This window comes from Erinaceus europaeus, chromosome 20 (assembly GCF_950295315.1).
Source record: "Erinaceus europaeus chromosome 20, mEriEur2.1, whole genome shotgun sequence".
In the NCBI taxonomy this organism is placed as follows: Eukaryota; Metazoa; Chordata; class Mammalia; order Eulipotyphla; family Erinaceidae; genus Erinaceus; species Erinaceus europaeus.
In genome coordinates this window covers 37,363,055-37,385,727 of record NC_080181.1, presented here as the reverse complement: position 1 = coordinate 37,385,727, position 22,673 = coordinate 37,363,055, and the positions used below count along the sequence as shown (strand labels likewise).

The following is a 22,673-nucleotide window of genomic DNA, read 5'->3' as shown; positions in this document are numbered from 1 at the left end:
TCCGCCTCTGTCTCCCCTTCCCTCTCAGTTTCTCTCTGTCCTGTCAAAGAAAAATAGAATGAAAGAAGGGGAAAAAAATAAAGAGAGAAAGAAGGAAAGAAGGAAGGGAAGGAAGGGAAGGAAGGGAAGGAAGGGAGGGAAGGAAGGAAGGAAGGAAGGAAGGAAGGAAGGAAGGAAGGAAGGAAAAAATGGCCACCAGGAGTGGTGGATTTGTAGTGCAGGCACTGAGCCCCAAAAATAACCCTTGTGGCAAAAACCAAAACCAAAACCAAAAAAAAACTAAGGTTACCTGAAGGGCCGAGAGTATGGTGAGGTACAGTGGTGAACTTTGTTTTATTTTTTAATAAATCCAATGGTCTCTTTTTTTCCCCACCAGGGTTATCACTAGGGCTGTGCATGCAAGACTCCACCAATCCTGGCAGCCACACCCCCTTTTTAATAGAGAATGAGAGATAAAAAAGGAGACACAGGGAGGAAACAACCATGCAGCATTGCTCTACAAGTCATGAATTTCGGCCCCCCTTGGGTGGGGACCAGGAACTTGAACCAGGTCCTCAAATACTGTGAAGTGTGTGCTTTACGGGGTGAGTCACCACCTGACCCCAACTTCATCATCATCATCTTTTTTTTTTTTTGAAAGCTATCCTGTAAGAAGGTAAATGCCACTGTCAGCAACAGAAATGTCACAAAACGTCCAGAGACATCAGGCGTGGAATGTCAACTCTTCAGTTTCATTACTCTGGTGAGACCTTTCCTATCTCATAGGACTCCTTAACTCCACTTCGGGTGGCCCACTTCTTAACAAAACCTCAAAACCTAGATATAGACCAGTGCCCATGAGATAGGGCATATGTACATGTATCCATAAGTTAGGAGAAATATACCGTAAAGCAAAAGTGCACCATAATTTGCAATGAGTCAATAAATGAAGCAAGAAAGTATAGAGAAATAAGGCACCTTAAAGTACCTAATGAAACAGCTTCTACTTAGATTTAAATACCCTCCTCACCTACCTCCTAATACACATCCCCCAATAACTCCAAATCGAGCCATGTCAGACAAAGTAAGGACTACAAAAGCTCAATAAGGGCAAGAGACTGGCATACTTTAATGATGACTCCTTAGTCACTATTAGGCCACCCCATCACCTGGGGCCCTAGTCAGGGAGCCCCAGGGTTTCCACACAGACATGATGGGCCTAGACCTCTAACAGATCCCTCTTGCCACTATCACTGGTTATCTCCATCAGGAACAACACAATGGACCCCTCTGTGGGCCCCCATAGAGCCTTGCTTTCAACTTGGATCAATAATGGTAGGGAATGTTCCATTCTCCAAAGGGAGGTTGGACAAAATAGTCCACCTATTACCCAAGGAAGATGGGTCCTGAAATGAGTGCAGCCTAGAATGTTCCTAGCCATGATCACAGAATGCGACCTCAGACCTACACGAACGCAGAGGTTACATAGGCTCCTGTGCTGAATATGGGTCCCAGATCAAACCGGTGGGGTTTACAATTAACTATATTTATATACTTTCCCCATATCTGGGAGCTACTCTCTTCCTTGACCCAGCTTTCTCATCCTTTTTCCAACTATGACACCATCTCTGCAGACAATAACCTGGGTCCCACCTGCATATTAGATATCAGGTGAAGGCAAAAACTAGCAAAGTCATGGACCCTCTGGAATATACCTAAAACAGATCTACTAGCTTTTTCTAAAACGAAGACCCCAAATCTTCATCTGCAATAGTCTTGCCTTTAAAGAGCTCATGATTAGTCAATATTTGTTCTGCTTTATATCTTAACTTTTTTTCAGCCACCAGGTTCCAGATACCATGATACCAACTTCCTTGGGCAAAGGTCCCACCATGTGTCTTGGAGCCTTGCCTCCCTAGATCCCTGTCCCACCAGGGAAAGAGAGAGACAGGCTGGGAGTATGGATCAACCTGTCAACGCACATGTTCAGCGGAGAAGTGATTACAGAAGCTAGACCTCTTCCACCTTCTGCACCCCACCATGATCCTGGGTCCATACTCCCAGAGGGATAAAGAATAGGGAAGCTATCAAGGGAGGGGATTGTATAGGGAGCTCTGGGGGTGGGCACTGTGTGTAAATGTACCCCTCTTATCCTATAGTCTTGTCAATATTTCCATTTTATAAATAATTTTTAAAAAGTCACAAAACAAGTCTAGGATAGGTTTCAGCCTCAGGTAAAATAGCTTTGTGACCTCTGTAACACAAACAACTATCCTTCTCTCACCCCCACCATCAGGGCTGGTAAGATTTACCAACTCACCACTGGGAACAGGCAATATGTTTACAATTGTATGTTATTGACCAGTGCTGTAAAATAGGATTGTCTGGGATGATAGAAGAGTTCTATATCTGTATTGTCCAACATGGCAGCCACTAAATTGAAAAGCCACCTTTTGAAATGTGGTTATTCTTATACTGTCAAAATTAATTTAAAAGGAAACAGACACGGGTTGGGTAGAAAAGCATAATGGTTATACCAAAAGACTTTCATGCCTGAGGCTCCAAGGTCCCAGGTTCAGTCCCCAGCACCACCAGAAACCAGAGCTGAGCAGTGCTCTGGTAGAAAAAAAAAAATTATTTATTTATTTATTTATTGGATAGAGACAGTCAGAAATCAAGAGGGAAGGGAGGGATAGAGAGACACACCTGTTGCATTGCTTCACCACTTGTGAAGCTTTCCCCCTGCAGGTGGAGACTGAGGGCTAGAACTGGGTCCCTGCGCACTGTAACATGTGTGCTCAACCAAGTGCGCCACCACCTGGCCCCCCCCAAAAAAATTTTTCAACAATAAAGTAAACAGACACGTGTATCCAAGGGTACCTACTAGGACTCTCTGAGGTCAAAAGTGTTATTTCTTAAATAAGTAGAGTTATTAAAGAACAAATCAGCATCATGCAGAAGGCCCCAAATAAGTAGCTCACTGTCCTACCGAGATTTATTTTCCTCATAGTGGGCACTGGTCTTGATGTATCTTGCCAGTTCTATTTGCATGTCACCGAACAGTGGAACCACCTGGAGTTGCTACATTCAAAGAACAAAACAAAAAAGAAAGAAAAAGATCATCATGTGTGCTTAATTGACAAATACATAATCACAGAGGGATGAGTAATACTGATAATTACTGTGGACTGAATGCTATCTCTGCAAATCATTTGCTAGGAAAGAACTTGCAAATAACTTCCACATTTACTTTAGGAACAAAATACTGGGTTGTCAGAAAAGTCAAGAAGCACTTTTGCATAGAAAAAATGTCACACACCCTCCTCTCTTACCCCTCCTTCACTTCCCTCAATCACTTTATCTACTCAACTAATTACACAAAAGACACATTTCTTATTCTCTTCTGAAAGCATCAGCATTATTACCAACCCCAATAATCTTTAGAAGAAACATTGTATACAGTTGGCCAAGAGATACACTGAAAAAAGTATTTATCAACTAATGGACAATTATTGTCTCTATAACAACCTTCATTAGAAATCACCCAAACAAATAAAAGCAGTAACACTGAATGAAGGTTAGCTTAGTCCCCACTAAAATCCTAGGTGTATTTCCTCCCTAACTTGAGGCCAGACCCCATATACCTAATACCAGTTTGGATACAACAAATGATGCTCAAAGTTTTAACAACTGAGAGGAAACCTAAGCTTATCAGGTAAAGATGGGACTACAAGATCTGGAAAAGGGCAAGAGACTGGTTCCCTTAATGATGGCCTCGTTGGTCAGTTATCAGGCCACCTCATCACCTGGGACTCTAGTCAGGGAATCTGTGGATTCCTCCACAGATTTAATGGGTTTTGACCTCTAATAGATCCCTCTCCCTTCTGCTCACTTCCATCAGGAATATCACTATAATTCCTCTTGTGGGCATCTTCAGGACCATAACCTCAGTGTTAAGGTCTGCCTCACTCTCCAAAGAGAGGCTGAATCGTCCTACTCTGCCACTCAAGGAAAACTGAACCTGAAATGAGTGCAGCCTAGAATGTTCCTAGCTGTGACCATGGACACAGACTGAAAGGGACTCAGAGGTTATACAGGCTCCTGTGCTAAATATGAGTAGATATGGGTCCTGGGTCAGGTCGACATGATAAATAATTATATTTATATGTTTTCTTCAAGTCAAGTGTGGGAGTTATTCTCTGCCCTGGTCCAGCTTTCTAGTTCTATTCTCAACTATGACACCATCTTCCCAGACACTATTTTTAGTCTACTTGTAGGTTAGCTATCAAGCTCCAGCAAAAATATTACCAGTCATGGACACCTAATAACATACCTAATGTTGACTTCCTAGCTTCTATCCATCCTAAAATTCCTATGCCCATCTGCTCTATTTCTACTTTATGGTTCCTGTTCATTAAACATTTTGTCCTGCCTTTTATCTTACTGTATTTCAGCCAACAAGCTGTGGATGCAACGATGATTTTATCCGGAACTCCCTGAGCAGATGACCTCACCGATGTGTCCCAGAACCTTACCCCACCATGGAAAGATATCAACAACCATGTCTGGGGGGAGGGGGAAGCAATTACAGAAGCCAGACCTTTCACCTTCTGCACCCAAAAATGAACTTTGGTCCATACTCCCAGAGAGGTAAATGATAGTAGGAAGGTGACCAGAGGGCTCTGAACTCCAATTTCATAAGGACCCAGAGAAAGAAGAGAAGGGAGGAGGAGGGGGAGGGAAGGGGGAGAGGGAGGAGGGGGAGGGGAGGAGGAGGAGGAGCAATAGGTGTGACTTAGAAAGGAAGAGAAGGGGGGTCGGGCGGTGGCGCAGTGGGTTAAGCGCACGTGGCGCAAAGCGCAGGGACCGGCGTAAGAATCCCGGTTTGAGCCCCCGGCTCCCCACCTGCAGGGGCTTCGCTTCACAGGCGGTGAAGCAGGTCTGCAGGTGTCTGTCTGTCTCTCCCCTCTCTCTGTCTTCCCCTCCTCTCTCCATTTCTCTCTGTCCTATCCAACAACAAAGCAACGACAACAACGGCAATAATAACCGCAACGAGGCTGCAACAACTAGGGCAACAAAAAGGGGGGAAAATGGCCTCCAGGAGCGGTGGATTCATGGTGCAGGCACCAAGCCCAGCAATAACCCTGGAGGAAAAAAAAAAAAAAAAAGAAAGGAAGAGAAGGCAGGATCATAGAAAAAAACTGGCAGGGCCAGGTGGTGGTGCGCCTGATTGAGTGAGTGCACATGCTACAGTGTACAAGGACTCGGGTTTGAGCCCCCAGTCCCCACCTTCAGGGGGAAAGCTTTGTGAGTGGGGAGGCAGGTCTGCAGGTGTCTCTCTCCCTCTCTAGCTTCCCTCCTCCTCTGAATTTCTGGCTATCTCATTCCAATAAATAAATAATTATAATTTTAAAATTTTAAAAAGAAAAAAGTGGCAAATATATATACATGTAGATAGTTATGGAACTAACAGTCAACCCATATCTTTGATCTTGGGAGAACTACTGCAGTTTCCAACAGAGGGAATGGGGACACAGAACTCTGGTGGTGGGAAAGGTGTGAAACTATACCTGATATCTTATAATTTTGCAAATCAATATTAAATCATTAATAAAAACAAAACAGAAAAATACATTATCATTTTTCCACCAACCCAATACAACTTAAAAGAACTATTTGTAAAAACAATTCAAATATTAAAATTAACCTGCTTTATCTGCTACTGAATAGATTCGTAGTCATAAAAAATTGCATTTTACGGACAAGTGGTGGCTCAACAAATTAAAAAAAATTCACATTTCTACATATGCACAACTAGAAAATAAAATTCAATCAATCTGCAACCAAAAATTTAAAATATTTATGAATAAAGCTAACAAGATATTTTTTTATTATTGTTATTTATTATTGAATAGAGATAATCAGAAATCAAGAGGTAAGGGGAAGATAGAGAAGGAGAGAGACAAAGACACCTGTAGCCCTGTTTCACCACTCATGAAGCCTCCCCCTGCAGATGGAGGCTAGGGGCTCGAACCTGGGTCCTTGTGCACTGTAAGATGTACATTCAATCAGGCGTGCCACCATCCACTTCTGGCTGTCTCTATCCAATAAATTAAATTAATAATTAAAAAATAAGAGTTATATAGGTAAGAATGTTAGCACACATCTGTCAAAGGACACATACCTTCTGACATGTCATATATAATATGAAATATATAACATGACAAAGAACTGACAAATCAATTGGGGGGAAAAAAGAGCAAGAGGTATGAAGTCACTTTACAAAAGGTTGAGAGTGTAAAGGTCATCAGGGAAACAGCAAATCAAGGGGGGTAGACAGCATAATGATTACGCAGAGATTCTCATGCCTGAGGCTCCCAAGTCCCAAGATCAATCTCCTGCATCCCCATAAGCCAGAGCAGTGCTCTGATTAAATAAAAGGCAAGTCAGAAGGAAATGCTAACATGACAAACACACTTTGTAGGAGGTACCTCTTCTCTGCCCTCCCTCCGAAAAAACATGAGTATCAAGTGCTGGCAAAGATGTGAAGGATGCAGAAAGCTCACGAGTCGGGAGTCGGGCAGTAGCGTAGTGGGTTAAGCGTAGATGGCGCTAAACACATGGACCGACTAAGGATCCTGGTTCGAGCCCCGGCTCCCCACCTGCAGGGGAATCGCATCACAGGCGGTGAAGCAGGTCTGCAGGTGTCTTTCTCTCCCCCTCTCTGTCTTCCCCTCTTCTCTCCATTTCTCTCTGTCCTATCCAACAACGACATCATCAATAATAACAACAATAACTACAACAATAATTTAAAAAGGGCAACAAAATGGAAAATAAATAAATAACTATTAAAAATTTTTTAAAAAAGAAAAGAAAGCTCACGGGTCATGTGGGAGAATCATGAGGCCGTATCTATAACACCAAAAAAGTCTGCACCTATGACCCCAGCCCTAGCATTGGGTACATGTGCACAGAGCCATGAATGCCTAAAGACTATCACAGTAAGCTCTGCAGGAATGATTCCCACAGTCAGAGAGAAAAAGGCATGTAACTCACCTTAAAGTATTTGTCAATTTTAGATAGGTTTATTCTTTTCTTGGCATCTAGTTTATAGATGTTGCTTACACTTCCATCCATCAAATACAGACCAAACCCCATAACCTGGAAAAAAAAAATTCATAATATGGTACAGAAAATTCAGATGTGTAGAATTAATTACCCATACGCTCATACACAGTTACAGTTTATCATTTTGAAATGGTAACTTATCCTTTTTAAAAGAGTTTGTAAAAATAGCTAGAAACAGGAAGTCCTTGCACTTGGTACTATGTGTACTTAACTGGGTGCACCACGGCCTGGCCCCCCCTTTCCATTCCTATCTCCCATGCAGAAAATCAAAAAATAAATGTTTTTATTTATTTTTCTATTTTAGTTTTATTTCTATTTTTTATTTTATATTTGATAAGGACAGAGAGAAATTGAGAGGGAAGGGGAAATAGAGAGGACGAGAGAGACACCTGTAGCCCTGTTTCACCACTCAAAAAGCTTCCCCCTGCAGGTGGGGAGTGGGGGTTCAAACCTGAATCCTTGTGCATGTTAATGTGTGCACTTAACCAAGTGCACCACTGCCCAGTCCCCAAAATATTTTTTAACTATTTATTTTCCCTTTTGTTGCCCTTGTTGTTTTCCCAAAATATTTTTAAAAATCTATTGGAATCACAATGAGATGGTATAGAATTCCTAGGAATCACAACTTCAAAAAGTCTAGTTCGGTTATGGTTATGCAAAAGAGACTTTCATACCTGAGGCTCTCAAGTCTCAGGTTCAATCCCCCACACCGCCATAAGCCAGAGCTGAGCAGTGCTTTGGTAAAAAATAAAAAAAAAAAAGTCTAGTTCATTTTATCTTATTTTATGTTATCATGGGGTTAATGATTTATAGCATAGTCTTTAACACAACATATCTCCACATGACTGGTGTCTAGGAGACACACAAAACACCAATGTCTCTTCATCCTGTCCCTTTCTCTCCTTTCCCAGAGCCCTTTGCTTTGATGCCACCCTCTGTTCAAGTTTTACCTTATGTTTTCCCCTACAGTTCTTTTTTCTGAAGTTCTACCTATAAATGAGATTATTAGGGATTAGTCTTTCTCTTTCAGGCTTATCTCACTCAACGTAATGCCTTCAAGTTCTGATCACAATATTGAAAAGGAGATGATTTCATTATTTTTAACAGCTGCAGAGTACTACACTGTGTATATTTACCACAACTCCCTTAGCCATTCATCTGTCACTGGGCATCTGGGCTACTAAAAAATATTCCTGCTATGAATATTGGTATGTATAGGTCTTTTTGATTTCCCTGGATAAATTCAGGGAGGGACTTTTGTGTCATAAGGTAGGTGCATTTCTACAGTTCTGATTAATCTCCAGATTATTTTCCATAGGGGTTGAAACCAACTTACATTCTCAGTAACAATGTAGGAGAGTGCCTTTCTCCCTACAGCCTCTCCAACACTGGTGTTTCTGTCTTTTCTAATGTTTGACCTTCTCACAAGTATAAAATAGTATCTCATTGATGTTTTATTTGCATTCCCCTAATTATTAATGACTGATAATTTTTTTTGTATGTCTGTTGGCCTTTTGGATCTTTTCTTTGGATAAGATTCTGCCCATAACTTTCCATCATTTTTTAGTTTGTCTTTTTATTGTTGAGTTCACTGTGTATCTTGATTATCAGTCCTCTGTCCGACATATGACAGGTAAAGATTTTCTCACACTCTAGGGGGAAGTCTTCCTTATGGTGGTGATTCCCTTTGCCCTATAGAAGCTTTTTAGTTTGATATAATCCCATTGGTCTATTTTTTATTTTGTTGTCCTTGCAGCTGAATTTAAATCAGTGAGAATGTTGCAAAAACTTATATGGAGAAGAGTTCTGCCTGTTGTCCTCTACAGTTTCTAGCCTAACTTCTACATCTTTGATCCATTTGGAATTAACTCTTGTATATGATTAAATCTGCTAATCCAGTTTCATTCATCTGCTTGATTCAATCCAATTTTCCCAACACCATTTGTTGAATAGGCCCTCCTTTTTCCATTTGATATTTTGGGCTCCTTTGTCAAAAATTAGTTGACATTAAGTGCTGGGGCTGATTTCTGGGTTCTCAATTCTACTCCACTGGTCTATTTATATATTTTGATTCCAGTACCAGGACATTTTGGTCATAGTGGCTCTGTAGTATGTTTTTAATTCAGGAATCATAATGCTTTTTCCCCCTCAGGATTGCTTTGGCTACCTTGGGTATTTTCTGTCTTCAGATAAACTTTTGTATTTTTTGTTCTATTCTCTTGAAGAAATTTGATGGGATCTTGATAGGGATTGCATTAAACCTGTGTATGGCTCTGGATAGACCAGTCATTTGGGGGCTGCGTGATAGCATGTTACAATGAGCAAGGACCCAGGTTCAAGCCCCAGCCTCCACCTGCCAGGGGAAGCCTTGCAAGTGATAAAGCAGGGTTACAAGTTTCTCTCTATTCTTCTCCTTCTCTGTCTTCCCCTAACCTCTCAGTTTCTGTGTCTCTATCCAGGAAATCAAATATTAGTCATTTTGACTATGTCAATTCTTCCAATCTGTCCCAAAGCATGGGATGTCTTTCCATTCCTTTGTGACCTTTTCTATTTCCCTGAGTCTTATAGTTTTCAGTATAAAGGTCTTGATCTCTTCTTCTGTCTGGAGTTTGCATAGAGGAATTCCACTGATTTTTTAATGTTAATTTTGTAGCCTGCTACCTTACAATAATGCTTGAGAATTTCCAGGAGTTTCCTACTGGATTCTTTTGGATTTTCTATGCATTCTATCATATCTTCTACATATACTGACAGTCTGATTTCCTCTCTTCCAATCTGTAGCTCTTTAATCTCTTTCTCATCTGATTGCTAAGCTATTATTTATTTATTTATTTATTGCTTTACCTCCAGGGACTTGGTGCTGGTACCACAAACCCACTGCTCCTGGAGCCCCCACCCCCTTTATTTATATATAGGATAGGATAAAGAGGAATTGAGAGAGGAGGGGAAGATAGAAAGGGAGAAAAACACCTGGCAGACCTGCTTCAGGGACACGGGAAAGACCAAATGTGGCTTTGTCATACAAAATAAGCTCACTTGAATCAACTCAAGTCTGCCTGGAATTGAAGGAGCTTCTGTTCTTAGGTGAAAGCTGCCCATAATCTAAGACGTGTGTCCATGTGAACCTCTTGGTGAGGCAAAGGAATACAAGGCTTCCCAAGAAGTGAAACCCCGCACCCCCTGAAGGTGGGGAGCCAAGGGCTAGAACCAGGATCCCTGTGTAAGTCCTTACATTTTGTACTATGTGTGCTTAATCTGGTATGCCAATGCCCATCCCCAGTCTGATTGCTATGGTTAGGACTTCCAGGATTAAGTTGAATAATAATGGAGACAGAAGGCAGTCCTGTCGGTACCCGACCATAGAGGGAAATCTTTCAGTTTCTCTCCATTACATATGATATTGACTATTGGACTGTTGTATAAAGATTCTATTACTTTGAAGATCTTTCTATCTATCCACATTTTTAAAAAATATTTTGATCGGGAGTCGGGTGGTAGTGCAGTGAGTTAAGTGCATGTGGCGCAAAGCGCAAGGACCAGCAGAAGGATCCCGGTTCGAGCCCCTGACTCCCCACCTGCAGGGGACTCACTTCACAGGTGGAGAAACAGGTCTGCAGGTGTCTATCTTTCTCTCCCCATCTTTCCCTCCTCTCTCCATTTCTTTATGTCTTATCCAACAACGACATCAATAACAACAACAACAATAAAACAAGTGCAACAAAAGGGAATAAATAAATATAAAAAAATTTTTAATATTTTGATCCTGAGGGGATGTTGTATCTTGTTGAAGGCTTTCTCTGCCATCTATTGGGATAATCATGTAGCTTTTGGGTTTCCTTTTGTTGGTGTTAGTGAATCACATTTATTGACTTGTGTGTATTGAGCCAGCCTGTATCCCTGGGATAAATCCCACTTGGTCATGATGTATAATTTTTTTGGTGTACTATTGTAACCAGGTTGTTAGAATTTTGTTTAGGATCTTAGCACCTATATTCATCAGGGATATTGGTCTATAGTTAACTTTTTCTGGTTGGATCTCTGTCTCTTTTGGTATCAGGGTGATGTTGGCTTCATAGAAGGTAGAAAGAAGGAAGTATTTTCATGTCTTAGTTATTTTGGAAGACCTTGTAAAGTAGAGGTGTTAGTTCTTCCTTCAAGGTTTTGTAGAATTCATTTGTGAAGCTGTCCAATTTTGGACTTTTGCTGCTGGAAAGGCTTTTGATGAATGTTTCAATTTCTTTGGTTGTAATTGGTCTACTTGTGTTTAACTAGGTCTTCCTGGCTCAGTTTTGGGAGGTTGTATGCTTCAAGGGACTTTTTTTCCTTCCAGATTCTCTAGTTTAGTGGTAAAGCCTTGCACAATGTTCTGGATTTCTGTGGTGTCTTGTAATTGCTCATTATGACACTATCTATGCACCAAATGAAGGTTATGATATCCCAAAGGGTAGACCAACCACACAGAAAACTAATAAAGAAACAAGAGAACTAAACGAAGATATGGATAGGTTAGACCTACTGTCATCATTAGAATTGTTCACCTCAAGAAAGGTGAATATTCTTCAAGTCCACATGGAACATTCTCACACATCAATCATATATTAGGCCACAAAGATAGCATAAAAAAAATTTTTTTTTTCCCCTCCAGGGTTATTGCTCAGATTCAGCGCCTGCACTATGAATGAACTGCTCCTGGAGGCTTTTTTTTTTCTCCCTTTTGTTGTCCTTGTTGTTTAAGGTTGTTGTTGTTATTGTTATTATTGTTGTTGTCGTCATTGTTGGGTAAGACAGAGAGAAGTGGAGAGAGGTGGGGAAGACAGAGGGTGGAGAGAAAGACAGACACCTGCAAACCTGCCTCACCACCTGTGAAGTGACTCTCCTGTAAGTGGGGAGCCGGAGGCTCGAACCAGGATCCTTACTCTGGTGCTTGCACTTTGTGCTGTGTGTGCTTAACCTGTTGCGCTACTGCCCAGCGCCCCCCCCCCAAAAAAAAAAACAATTTTAAGGGGCCAGGCAGCGGCACACCTGGTTAAGCACAAATGTTATACAAGGGTCCAAGCCTCTGGTCCCCACCTGCAGGGAGAAAACTTCAAGAGTGGTGAAGCAGGGCTGCAGGTGCCTCTCTTATCTCTTTCCCTTTCTCTCTCCCCGTCTCAATTTCTCTGTCTTTATCCAATAATAAATAAAGATTTTTTAAAAAATTAAACATTTTTAGAGGTTGAAATCATTCCAAGAATCTTGTCTAACCACAGTGGAATTAAATTTTCTTTTCTTTTTTTAAATTTTATTTATTTATTAATGAGAAAGATAGGAGGAAAGAGAGAAAGAAACAGCTATCACTTTGGTACATGTGCTGCTGGGGACTGAACTTGGGACCTCATGCTTGAGAGTTCAATGCTTTGTCCAATGCGCCTAGAAAACTAGAGGAAGTCCCCAAATATGAAGATTTAATAGCACTCTGCTTAACAACGACTGAGTCAAAGAGAAAATTACAATGTTCCTCGAAATAAATGAAAATGAAGATATGAGCTATCAGAATAGCTGGGGCACAAGCTAAAGCTTTTTCCTATAAATAAAACTTATAGCTATACAGGCACACATTAAGAAACAAGAAAAAGGGAGTTGGGCAGTAGCACAGCTGGCAAGGAACAGCATAAGGATCCCGGTTCAAGCCCCCAGCTCCCCATCTGCAGGAGAGTCACTTCACAGACAGTGAAGCAGGTCTGCAGGTCTGTCTTTCTCTCCTTCTCTCTATCTCCCCCTCCTCTCTCCATTTTTCTCTGTCCTATCTACAACAATAATAAAAAAACAAAGGCAACAAAAGGGAAATTAAATAAATATAAAAAGTATATTTTTAAAAAAGAAAAAAGAACAAGAAAAAGCTAAAAAAAAAATCTAGCTAACCATCTTAAGGAATTAGAAAAAGAAGAGCAAAGGAAACCCAAAGCAAATAAAAGGAGTGAAGTAATAAAAAATAGAATAGAAATAAATGATGTTGAAAACAACAACAAAATAAATATACAAGATTAATGAGTCTAGGAGCTAGTTCTTTAAAAGGGTTAGCAAAATTGATAAACCCTTGGTCAGATTCACCAATTTCATATTTTAAATAGTTTTTATAATAGTGTTAGTTTATTTAGGGCTAGGTAGATAGCATAATGGTTAGGCAAGACTCTGAGGTTCCAGGTTCAAGCCCCAGCTTCATCAAAAACTAGAGCTGAGCAGTACTCTCTAGTCTTTCTCTCTTGATCTGTGTCTTTCTCTCTGTATTTCTCTCATTAAAATAAATAAAAGATAATTTTTTAGTGTGATGCAAGATCCTTATGTTATGCATGCATGACACCACAGCTGAGCAGCCTTCTTCACACAACTTTTTATTTTAGGGAGAAAGAGAGAGAGAGAACAGTAGAAACACCACAGCACTGTTCTAAATTGATGGACTTACCCCAACATCATGCATGGTTTTCCCACGTGGTGCTAAAGCTCTAACCAGGGCCTCAAGTATATTAAGGCACACATGGTCTATCTTTCAGCTGTAGATAAGTCTGAATCCTATCTCACATCTGCTGCAAGAAGCTTCAAGCAGAGAGAAACCCCTGACCTATGTCCACTGGCCCACTGGCCATGGAGTCAAGCCTAAGACACTTGCAGGCAAATGGAGAGAATCTGAGAGTGTAGCGGCAAGAGTGCCATCATGCAGTGTGAAAACAGGGAAAGCTTGCAAAGGAATCACAGATCAAGGACAACAAAGCTATCCCTTCGTCAGTGTGTGACAAACAGGCTCCCACATAGTACCTTTAGTAACATGTGCTTCTCACTGGGCGTCAGGTACATCCTGTTCTCATAGTAGTCTACACACAGGTTCACGATGTCTGCTAGTAGCTCCTCATAGCCAGAAATCACTTCGAGCTGCTGCTGCAGCGACTAAAACACAAATGGGAAATTGGTGCCCCTAATACCCTCCTACACACACACACACACAAACACAAACTTACTTGTGTGATACGCAAACTTACTTGTGTGATCTTGTTATGATTGGCCAAGAACATGGACAGATTCTGCGATTCCTGGATAGACTGGGGGTCTGCCATCTTCCGTAAAAACTGAGCAGCTCTTTGAAAGCACCAAAAACAGGGTTAACCAAAGTATTTAATGACGTTAAGGGAGAAAGAAAAAATAAAACAAAACAAAAAACCTTGGGAAATCAGTAGCACTTTTCTGAAACTAGTTACAGTTTAAGTCTCTTGGAGTTCCTTATCCCAGACTCTTGGTCAGTCTCTTACCAACTTGGACTGTTCACAACCCCATAGGCTTTCCTAAAGGGGTCCCAGACACTGGCCTAACCCAATTCTGTAAAAGACCACAGTCCCCTGTGACTCCTAGGGCCCCACACCAAGCTGGATAGCACCATTCAGTGTTGGTACGCTTTTAGTTCTGCTTCTGGGATCCCTTCTGCTACACTGCTTGAGGTTGTGGTCTATTTACATGGTCAATCTGTTACATTGGCTTGGTCTCACTCCCCCTGCTTCCGGGAGACTTTGGTTTAGTCCTTGCTAGTTCGTGCTTCTTCCTTCTCCCCGCCCCCTATCCTACGTACTTGCTTGGTTCCTGACTCTTCCGCCAGAGGAGTAAGAGGAAAGACAGAGAAGGACAAAATTGTGATTAAAGATAGATTAGATTGCACTGTGCTCCATGTCAATAAAGAAATACTGCTCTCCACTCAGCCATGAGTCTCTGGTCGTCTCTGTCTCCGCCCGCAAAGCTAGCCGGGCATAATGGCGCCCTGAACTTTGACTGACAATTCAGAAATGCTGGGACACCACATCACCCACACATCAGAGACCACATACACGGTCCTGACTCCACCAACAACGGGCTGTTCCATGTTCAAAAATCCTAAAGATTCCACTACCAATTCCGGCTGTATGAGGTTGAGTTTTTCCATACCACAAAGCAATTCTCCCAACACTGCTTAGTCCATAATTCAATCAGACTGACAAAATGTGTCTGGAGATGCCCTCTGATGCCACAGGTTAAGGGCTCAGTCCCACAAAACTGTTCTCACACTGGTCAGATACCAATCCAAAGTCTAGGTTGCCACTGGTGCTTCTGACAAACAAGCTACAAACTGAAAGGCTCAGACCCAGCCCTCACCTGTATATGACTTGTGACTAAACAACATAGAATATATTTAACACTGCAAGGCACCTGAAAGTTAATGATACGGGACAGTGTGGATCCTTCTATATTTCTTTGCTCTGTCTTTGACTGGAATACAGAAATGACAGCTGGAGTTCTAGCAGCTTTTTTGGGATAGGAAGCAACACATATAGTAGCAAAGTCAGAGTTCAGCAGGAATCCTGGGTCCTGAAAGCTGTTACAGAACCATCCTCACCAGCTCCAGGCCACCTGATTGTTGATGTAAGAGAGAAACTGAAAATTTGTATAAGCAACTGTTATTATTTAGTTTGTCTGGTTAGTTTGTTGACCAAAGCACAGCTCAATTCTAGCTTCTGGTGCCAGGGATTGAAGCTAGAACCTCCAAGCCTCAGGCATGAAACACATGTTTAGTTTCTCTATGTTGGACAAACTCTCAGAAAAACTGAGAGAGAGGAAGGAGATAGAGTGAGAGAGACACCTGAAATATTGCTTCACCACTCATGAAGCTTTTTCCCTGTAAGTGTGGAGACTAGGTCTTTGTACACTGTAGAGTGTGTGCGCTCAACCAGGTGCCCCACCACTCAGCCTCTATTATTATTATTTTTTAGAGATTCCTTTCATATGAGCTAGAGAGAATGAGTTTCACATAAAAAAAAAAGTGAGATGCTGGGCAGGGGAGATAGCACAATGGTTATGCACAGAGACTCTCATGCTTGAGGCTCCAAAGTCCCAGATTCAATCCCCCACACCACCATAAGCCAGAGCTGAGTAGTGCTCTGGTACAAAGAATAAAGGTTATTTAAAAGTTTATAAGGCAATTTATTATTAGAAGTCAGAGGAAAGGGGGCCGGGTGGTGTCGCATCTGATTGAGTGCACATGTTACAATACACAATGACCCAGGTTCGAGTCCCCAGTCCCTACCTGCAGGGGGAAAGCTTCACAAGTGGTGAAAAAGTGCTGCATGTGTCTCTGTCACTCACCCTTTCTATCTCTCCCTCCCCTCTCAATTTCTGACTGTTGCTATCCAATAAATAAAGATAATAAAAAAATTTTTTTTTTAAAGTCAGAGCAGAACTTACATGGGACATCGGGGATTTGGAGTATGCTGAGTTAATGCCCTGGCCTAAGCCACTGTTATTTCTGTAGGCTGCCCCCCTTTCTTTTAATCTACCGCAATCAGGGTTATTTCCTGGGCTTGGTGCTTGAATTATAAAGCACTGCTCCCATTTTTTATTTCCCTTGCCTTTTTAAAAATAGAGATAGAGGGAGTTGGGCGGTAACGCAGCGGGTTAAGCGCGCAAAGCACAAGGAGCGGCTGAAGGATCCCAGTTCGAGCCCCAGGCTCCCCACTTGCAGGGACGTCGCTTCACAGACAGTGTCTGTCTTTCTCTCCCCCTCTCTGTCTTCCCCTCCTCTCTCCATTTCTTTCTGTCCTATCCAACAATGACGACATCAATAACAACAATAATAAAATAATACAATAATAAAAATACAATAATAAAAAATACAATAATAAAAAGAAAACAAGAGCAACAAAAGGGAAAATAAATAAATATAAATAAATTTTTAAATAAATAAAATAAAATAGAGATAGAAATTGAGGCCAGGAGCCCAGGCAGTGGTAAACCTGGTTAAAATGCTCACATTACAGTATGCAATGATGCAGGTTCAAGCCCCCAGTCTCCACTTGGAGGGGGAAAGCTTCATGAGTGGTGAAGCAGGGCTGTAGGTGTCTCTCTCCCTCCCCTCTCAATTTCTCTATCTCTATCCAATAATAAATAAAATATTAAAAGAAAAGAAATTGAGACCAGGTGGTAGCATACATAGCACTAAACCCATGCAAGTATTCAGGTTTTTTTTGTTTTTGTTTTTGTTTTTGTTTTTGTTTTTATCAGAGCACTGCTCAGCTCTGGCTTATAGTGGTGCAGGGGATTGAACCTGGGACTTTGGAGCCTCAGGTATGTGAGTCTGTTTGCATAACCATTATGCTGTCTACCCCTGCCCTAAGGATTCAGCTTTGAGGCCCTGCTCTCCACCTGCAAGGGAGACACTTTACAAGTGGTGAGGCAGGTCTGCAGGTGTCTATCTTTTTCTCTCCCTCTCTATCTCCCCTCCTCTCGCAATACCTCTCTGTCCTAATGAATAAAATAAAATAAAATAAAATAAAATAAAATAAAATAAAATAAAATAAAAATGAAAACAGGCACCAGGAGCCATGGATTTGTAGTGCAGGCACTGAGCCCTAGCGATAACCCTGGAGGGTGGATGGGGGGGGGGGGGGAGAACTGTCTCAGAGGGAAGACTGTGGTCGGGACACACACACCTGCAACATCCCCCAACTCTATTCTTTGATGTTCTCGGGGTATCCCAATTTCACTGTTCCAGACATTCTTGTTTGCTTTTGTTTGTTTGTTTTTTCCTTTTTAATACTTATTTATTTATTCCCTTTTTGTTTTATTGTTGGTTATTATTATTGCTACCATTGATGTTATTGGCTAGGACGGAGAGAAATGGAGAGAAGAGGGGAAGACAGAGAGGGGGAGAGAAAGATAGACACCTGCAGACCTGCTTCACCTCCCGTGAAGCGACTCTCCTGCAAGTGAGGAGATGGGGGCTTGAACCGGGATCCTTCTGCAGGTCCTTGCGCTTTGCCCCACGTGCGATTAACCCGCTGTGCTACCACCCAACTCCCGTTTGCTTATTTTTTTTCCACTCAGAAAGAGGCAGAGAGTCAGGGAAAAGGAGAGCTACCACAATACTAGTTTTCATAGTACTTAGTGCTGGGGCTCAAACTTGGGCCACCTGTATGGCAAGACAGGTGCCCTCCCCAGTGAGATGTTTCTCCAATCCAATTTCTGGAGCTCTTTGTAAACTATGTAAGTCCAGTGTTAAGGGGGCTGAATGGTGGCACACCCAGTTAAGTGCACACAGTACTATGCGCAAGGCCTGGTGCAAGGACCAAGGTTCGAGCCCTTGCTCCCCACCTGCAGCAGGTATGCTTCACGAGTGAAGCAGGTCTGCAGGTATCTATTTTTCTCTTTCCATCTCTCTCTCACTACCCTATCAATTTCTCTCTGTCCTATCAAATATAATAGGGGAAAAAAACCTTAATGGTTATGATAACTTCCTCTTTAATTGGTTTGAGCGGTTGCTGAGGCTCCAGGGGTGGAGACAAGGATGGGATCCAGAATACTGTTTTCCATCTTCCTGCAGCATCACCATATGGGTTATCTTGACATTTAGAGTCTGAAGAGGTTGTACTGATAGCTACTCACTGAGTACAAACAAAAAGTTGATGTGGGTGTGAGCTCTGCAGGCTGGGGAGAAGAGGGGATTACTGTCAAAGAAAGTGAACCAAGGGAGTCGGGTGGCAGCGCAGCGGGTTAAGCGCACGTGACGCAGCGCAAGGACCGGTGTAGGGATCCTTGTTCAAGCCCCTTACTCCCCACCTGCAGGGGAGTCACTTCACAGGCAGTGAAACAGGTCTGCAGGTGTCTGTCTTTCTCTCCCCCTCTCTGTCTTCCCCTCTTCTCTCCATTTCTCTCTGTCCTATCTAACAACATCAACAATAACTACAACAATGAGAAACAAGGGCAACAAAAGGGAAAATAAATAAATAAATATTAAAAAGAAAAAAAGTGAACCAAAAGGGGGGACCAGGGGACACAGGCAGAGGTCACTAGATCAGTGTTGGGGCACCCCTTTTGCAAAGCAACCTATCCTATAGCAATGGGGAAGTGGTGCAGTGGATTAAGCATCAGACTCTCAAGCATGAGGTCCTGAGTTCAATCCCCAGTAGTACATGTGCCAGAGTGATGCTCTAGATCTCTCTCCTCTCCTATTCCCTTTCTCATAAACAAATGAAGAGAAAATTAAAACAAATAGAAATAAATTGTGCTACACTCAGGGCTTTGGAATAAAGGTGCTATTGCCAAGAGGACACAAATCACTGTTCTGAAACTGAGAACCACAGTGGTCTACATGACCATTCTCAACAGGGCCAGGGCCTCTGAGGGAGCTGTTCAACAGCATGCAGCAAGTGGTTTATGCAGCTGGGAGCTGGGCCCATCCACCTTCCCCACCTCAGAAGTCCCTGCATTAGCCCACACCTACTCAGAATCTTGCAAAATCAATTGGGAGAGATGGGGAGACAGCATCAGTGTTCTGCAAAGGACTTTTGTGCCAAAGGCTAAGAGCTCCCAGGTTCAATTCCTAGCACCATCATAAGCCAGAGCTGAGAAGTGCTCTCGGAAAAAATAAATACAGGAAAATAAAATAAATAGGAAAAGCCCCAGGCTTTCCTGCAAAGAGGGGAAAGACAGGCCAATGCCAAAGATCCTCTAGTTCTCAACCTGACAATGTCCATTTCCAGTGGAGAAGCAATTACAGAAGTACCCCATAAGGAATTCTGGTCCATACTCCCAGAAGGATAAAGAATAGGGATGGGACATGGAACTCTGGTGGTGGGAACTGTATGGAATTGTACCCGTTATCTTACAATTTTAATCATTATTAAATAACTAGTAAAATTAAAAAAAAAAAAAAAAAAGAGGGGCCATAGCGCAGTGGATTAAGTGTTAAGTGTAAGCAGATCTACAAGTGTCTATCTTTCTCTCCCCCTCTTTCTTCACCTCCTCTCTTGATTTCTCTCTGTCCTATCCAACAACGACAGCAATAACAACAACAGTGATAAAACAACAAGGGCAACAAAAGGGAAAAGAATAGCCTCCAGGAGCAGTGGATTTGCAGTGCAGACCCTAAGCTCCAGTGATAACCCTGGAGGAAAAAAAAAATCCTCCAGTTCTGAAGAACAAGGCTTCTGTAGAAAGGATACTAGTTTTGCCCCACTGTTGCCTCATCCTCAGATCTATGCCTGGTGCCTAGTGCTGTCTGTCTTCATGTCACATCTTTTTTTAAAGTTTTTTAAAAAAATATTTTTATTATTATTTTCTAAATTTTAGTTATTTACTATTTACTAAATAGAGACAGAGAAATCGAGAGGGGAAAGGGAGACAGAGGGAGAAAGAGACAATAAGGCACTGTTCCGCCACTCATCAAGCTCCCCTTACCCTGCAGGTAGGGACTGAGGGCTTGAACCCAGGTCCTTGAACTTTGTAACATGTGTACTAAACCAGGTATGCCACCACTCAGCCTATCATTTCTATTTTAAAGACAACAACAGCAACAGATGCATGATTTTAGATGTAGCATGGCAGCCCATTCAAACACAAAGTTAAATTAATCTCTTCCCACATCAGTGTTATGAATGAGGATCTGTCATCTAGCATCTAACTCTAGACAAACAAGACTTTGACAGCCCAGAGATTTGTTTTGACAGAAAGCCCACCAGTCTTCTCTGCTCTGATCACTGTCATCTGTTCCTGTAACTCACTGTCCTCGATATTTTCCGAAAGTACAAAGCCATAACACACCTACTTTCTCCACTCCTCCAGTTCTCTCTCTCTCTCTTTTTTTTTTTGGCCTCCAGGGTTATCACTATGGTTCAGTGCCTGCATCGATAGGACAGAGAGAAATTGAGAGGGGAAGAGAAGACAGAATGAAAGAAAGACACCTGCAGACCTGCTTCACTGCTTGTGAAAGAACTACCCTGCAAGTAAGGAACAGGGGGCTTGAATCAGGATCCTTGCACGTGTCCTTGAGCTTCATACTACGTATGCTTAACCTGGTGTACTACCACCTGGCCCCCTCCAAGAGTTCTCTAAATTTAAAACACCATCCTGGAGTCATGATTGTCCAGAGCCTGGAGCTGTTAAGTCCATGGGCCAGCTCTGCCCACTGACACACCTGTTGGAGATGCACAGCTGCCCAAGGACAAGCAGACATGGCGCTCAGGCTGCAAGACCCATCCACACTGCCTCATGAAGACACCCATCCAGCCAACACCTCACAGCGAAGACAACATTCTGGGGACAGGAAGTAGTGATATCTGTCTTCCCAAGGGTGCTGGCACCCTAAGGCTTCCGTATTTAAACACAACCAAGATGCCAACGCCCACACTAGAGTCAGGCCCCAACAACACACACGTGCCCCCACACCCAAATGCCTACAAGAAGGAATCGCAACACTCAGGATCTGGCAGCCACCATGGAGAACTTGTTCAAACAGTTCGGGCTCTCTGCTTCCAGATGCACATGAGACTCACAACTCCAATGCCAACAAGCTGAGGGTAGGCTGGGACTCACCTCTTATATGCTGAGTGGTCGTTCTTTACGCTGCACTTCATGTTTTTCAGCTCATCCAACACAGCGAACATGTTGATGAATTTGCCCAGAGTAATCAGGTAAGCTTCAGACACAAAGTCCTTCCTCCTCTCAGCGTGGCACAGTCGTCTTACCTCCCCACAGAAGCGTTCAATGGCATTCCTCTGGACCATGGGGGATTGGAGGGGAAGAGGGAGAATAGTCATGTCAGGGGGGCCAACCCCATACCTGATTCAAACATAGAGTCTGGACTGACTGTTACTCTCTGATCAACTACTCACCAAATGAGTGGGTTTCTAAGAGCTCAAGGGAAAGGGTTGGTTTCTATAAAGTAACTCCCAGAGTCATTTATTGCTCTTTACTATACTGGGCATTAGTAATCAAGTCTTTTTTTTTTTTAAAGATTTTATTTTTTTATTTATGAGAAAGATAGGAGGAGAGAGAAAGGATCAGCCATCACTCTAGCACATGTGCTGCCAGGGATCAAACTTGGGACCTCATGCTTGAGAGTCCAAAGCTTTACCACTGTACCACCTCCCGGACCACAAAAGTCTTTTTAAAATAAGTTTATTTATTTATTTTGGATAGGAACAGTGAAATTTAGTAGGAGAAAAGTAGAGGCAGAGAGGGGTGAGAGAGAAACCTGCACTGTTGTCTCAGTGCTTATGAAGTTTCCCCGTTGCAAAATATAATGTGTACACTCCAACCACACACAAAACCACAAAACTCTCTTTTAAAAATCAGTGTGTGTGTGTGTGGGGGGGAGCTGAGTGGTCGTGCACCCAGTTAAGTGCAGATAGTGCAGTGTGTAAGGACCCAGGTTGGAGCCCCACCTCCTCACCTGCAGTGGGGATGCTTTACAAGTGGTGATGCAAGTCTGGAGGTGTCTTCCTCTCTCTTTCTCTCTATCTATCTCCTCATTCCTCTCAATTTTTCTCTTTCCTATAGAATAAAATGATGGGGAGAGGGGGGACAGGCAGTAGCAGAGCAGGTTAAGTACACAGGGCAAAAAGCGCAAGGACTGGTGTAAGGATCCAACTTTGAGCCCCCCAGCTGACCCCCTGAAGGGGGGTTGCTTCACAGGCAATTAGGCATGTCTGCAGGTGTCTATCTTTCTCTCCCCCTGTCTCCCCTCCTCTCTCAATTTCTTTCTGTCCTATCCAACAACAACAGCAAGAACAACAATA

General features: G+C 42.4%; 1 protein-coding gene across 2 annotated transcripts in view; it reads right to left on the bottom strand.

Annotated features, from left to right (window-relative positions):
• CYFIP1 (cytoplasmic FMR1 interacting protein 1) overlaps nt 1-22,673 on the bottom strand; it is a 114,059-nt gene that overhangs the window by 76,883 nt on the left and 14,503 nt on the right. For both annotated transcript variants that reach the window (XM_060179242.1, XM_016192858.2), the window contains 5 exons: nt 21,469-21,650; nt 14,121-14,217; nt 13,900-14,028; nt 7,036-7,140; nt 2,969-3,060 (listed from right to left, as the gene is read on the bottom strand). In XM_060179242.1, the coding sequence (XP_060035225.1) occupies nt 2,969-3,060; nt 7,036-7,140; nt 13,900-14,028; nt 14,121-14,217; nt 21,469-21,650 (605 nt within the window). The remainder of the gene's footprint in view (nt 1-2,968; nt 3,061-7,035; nt 7,141-13,899; nt 14,029-14,120; nt 14,218-21,468; nt 21,651-22,673) is intronic.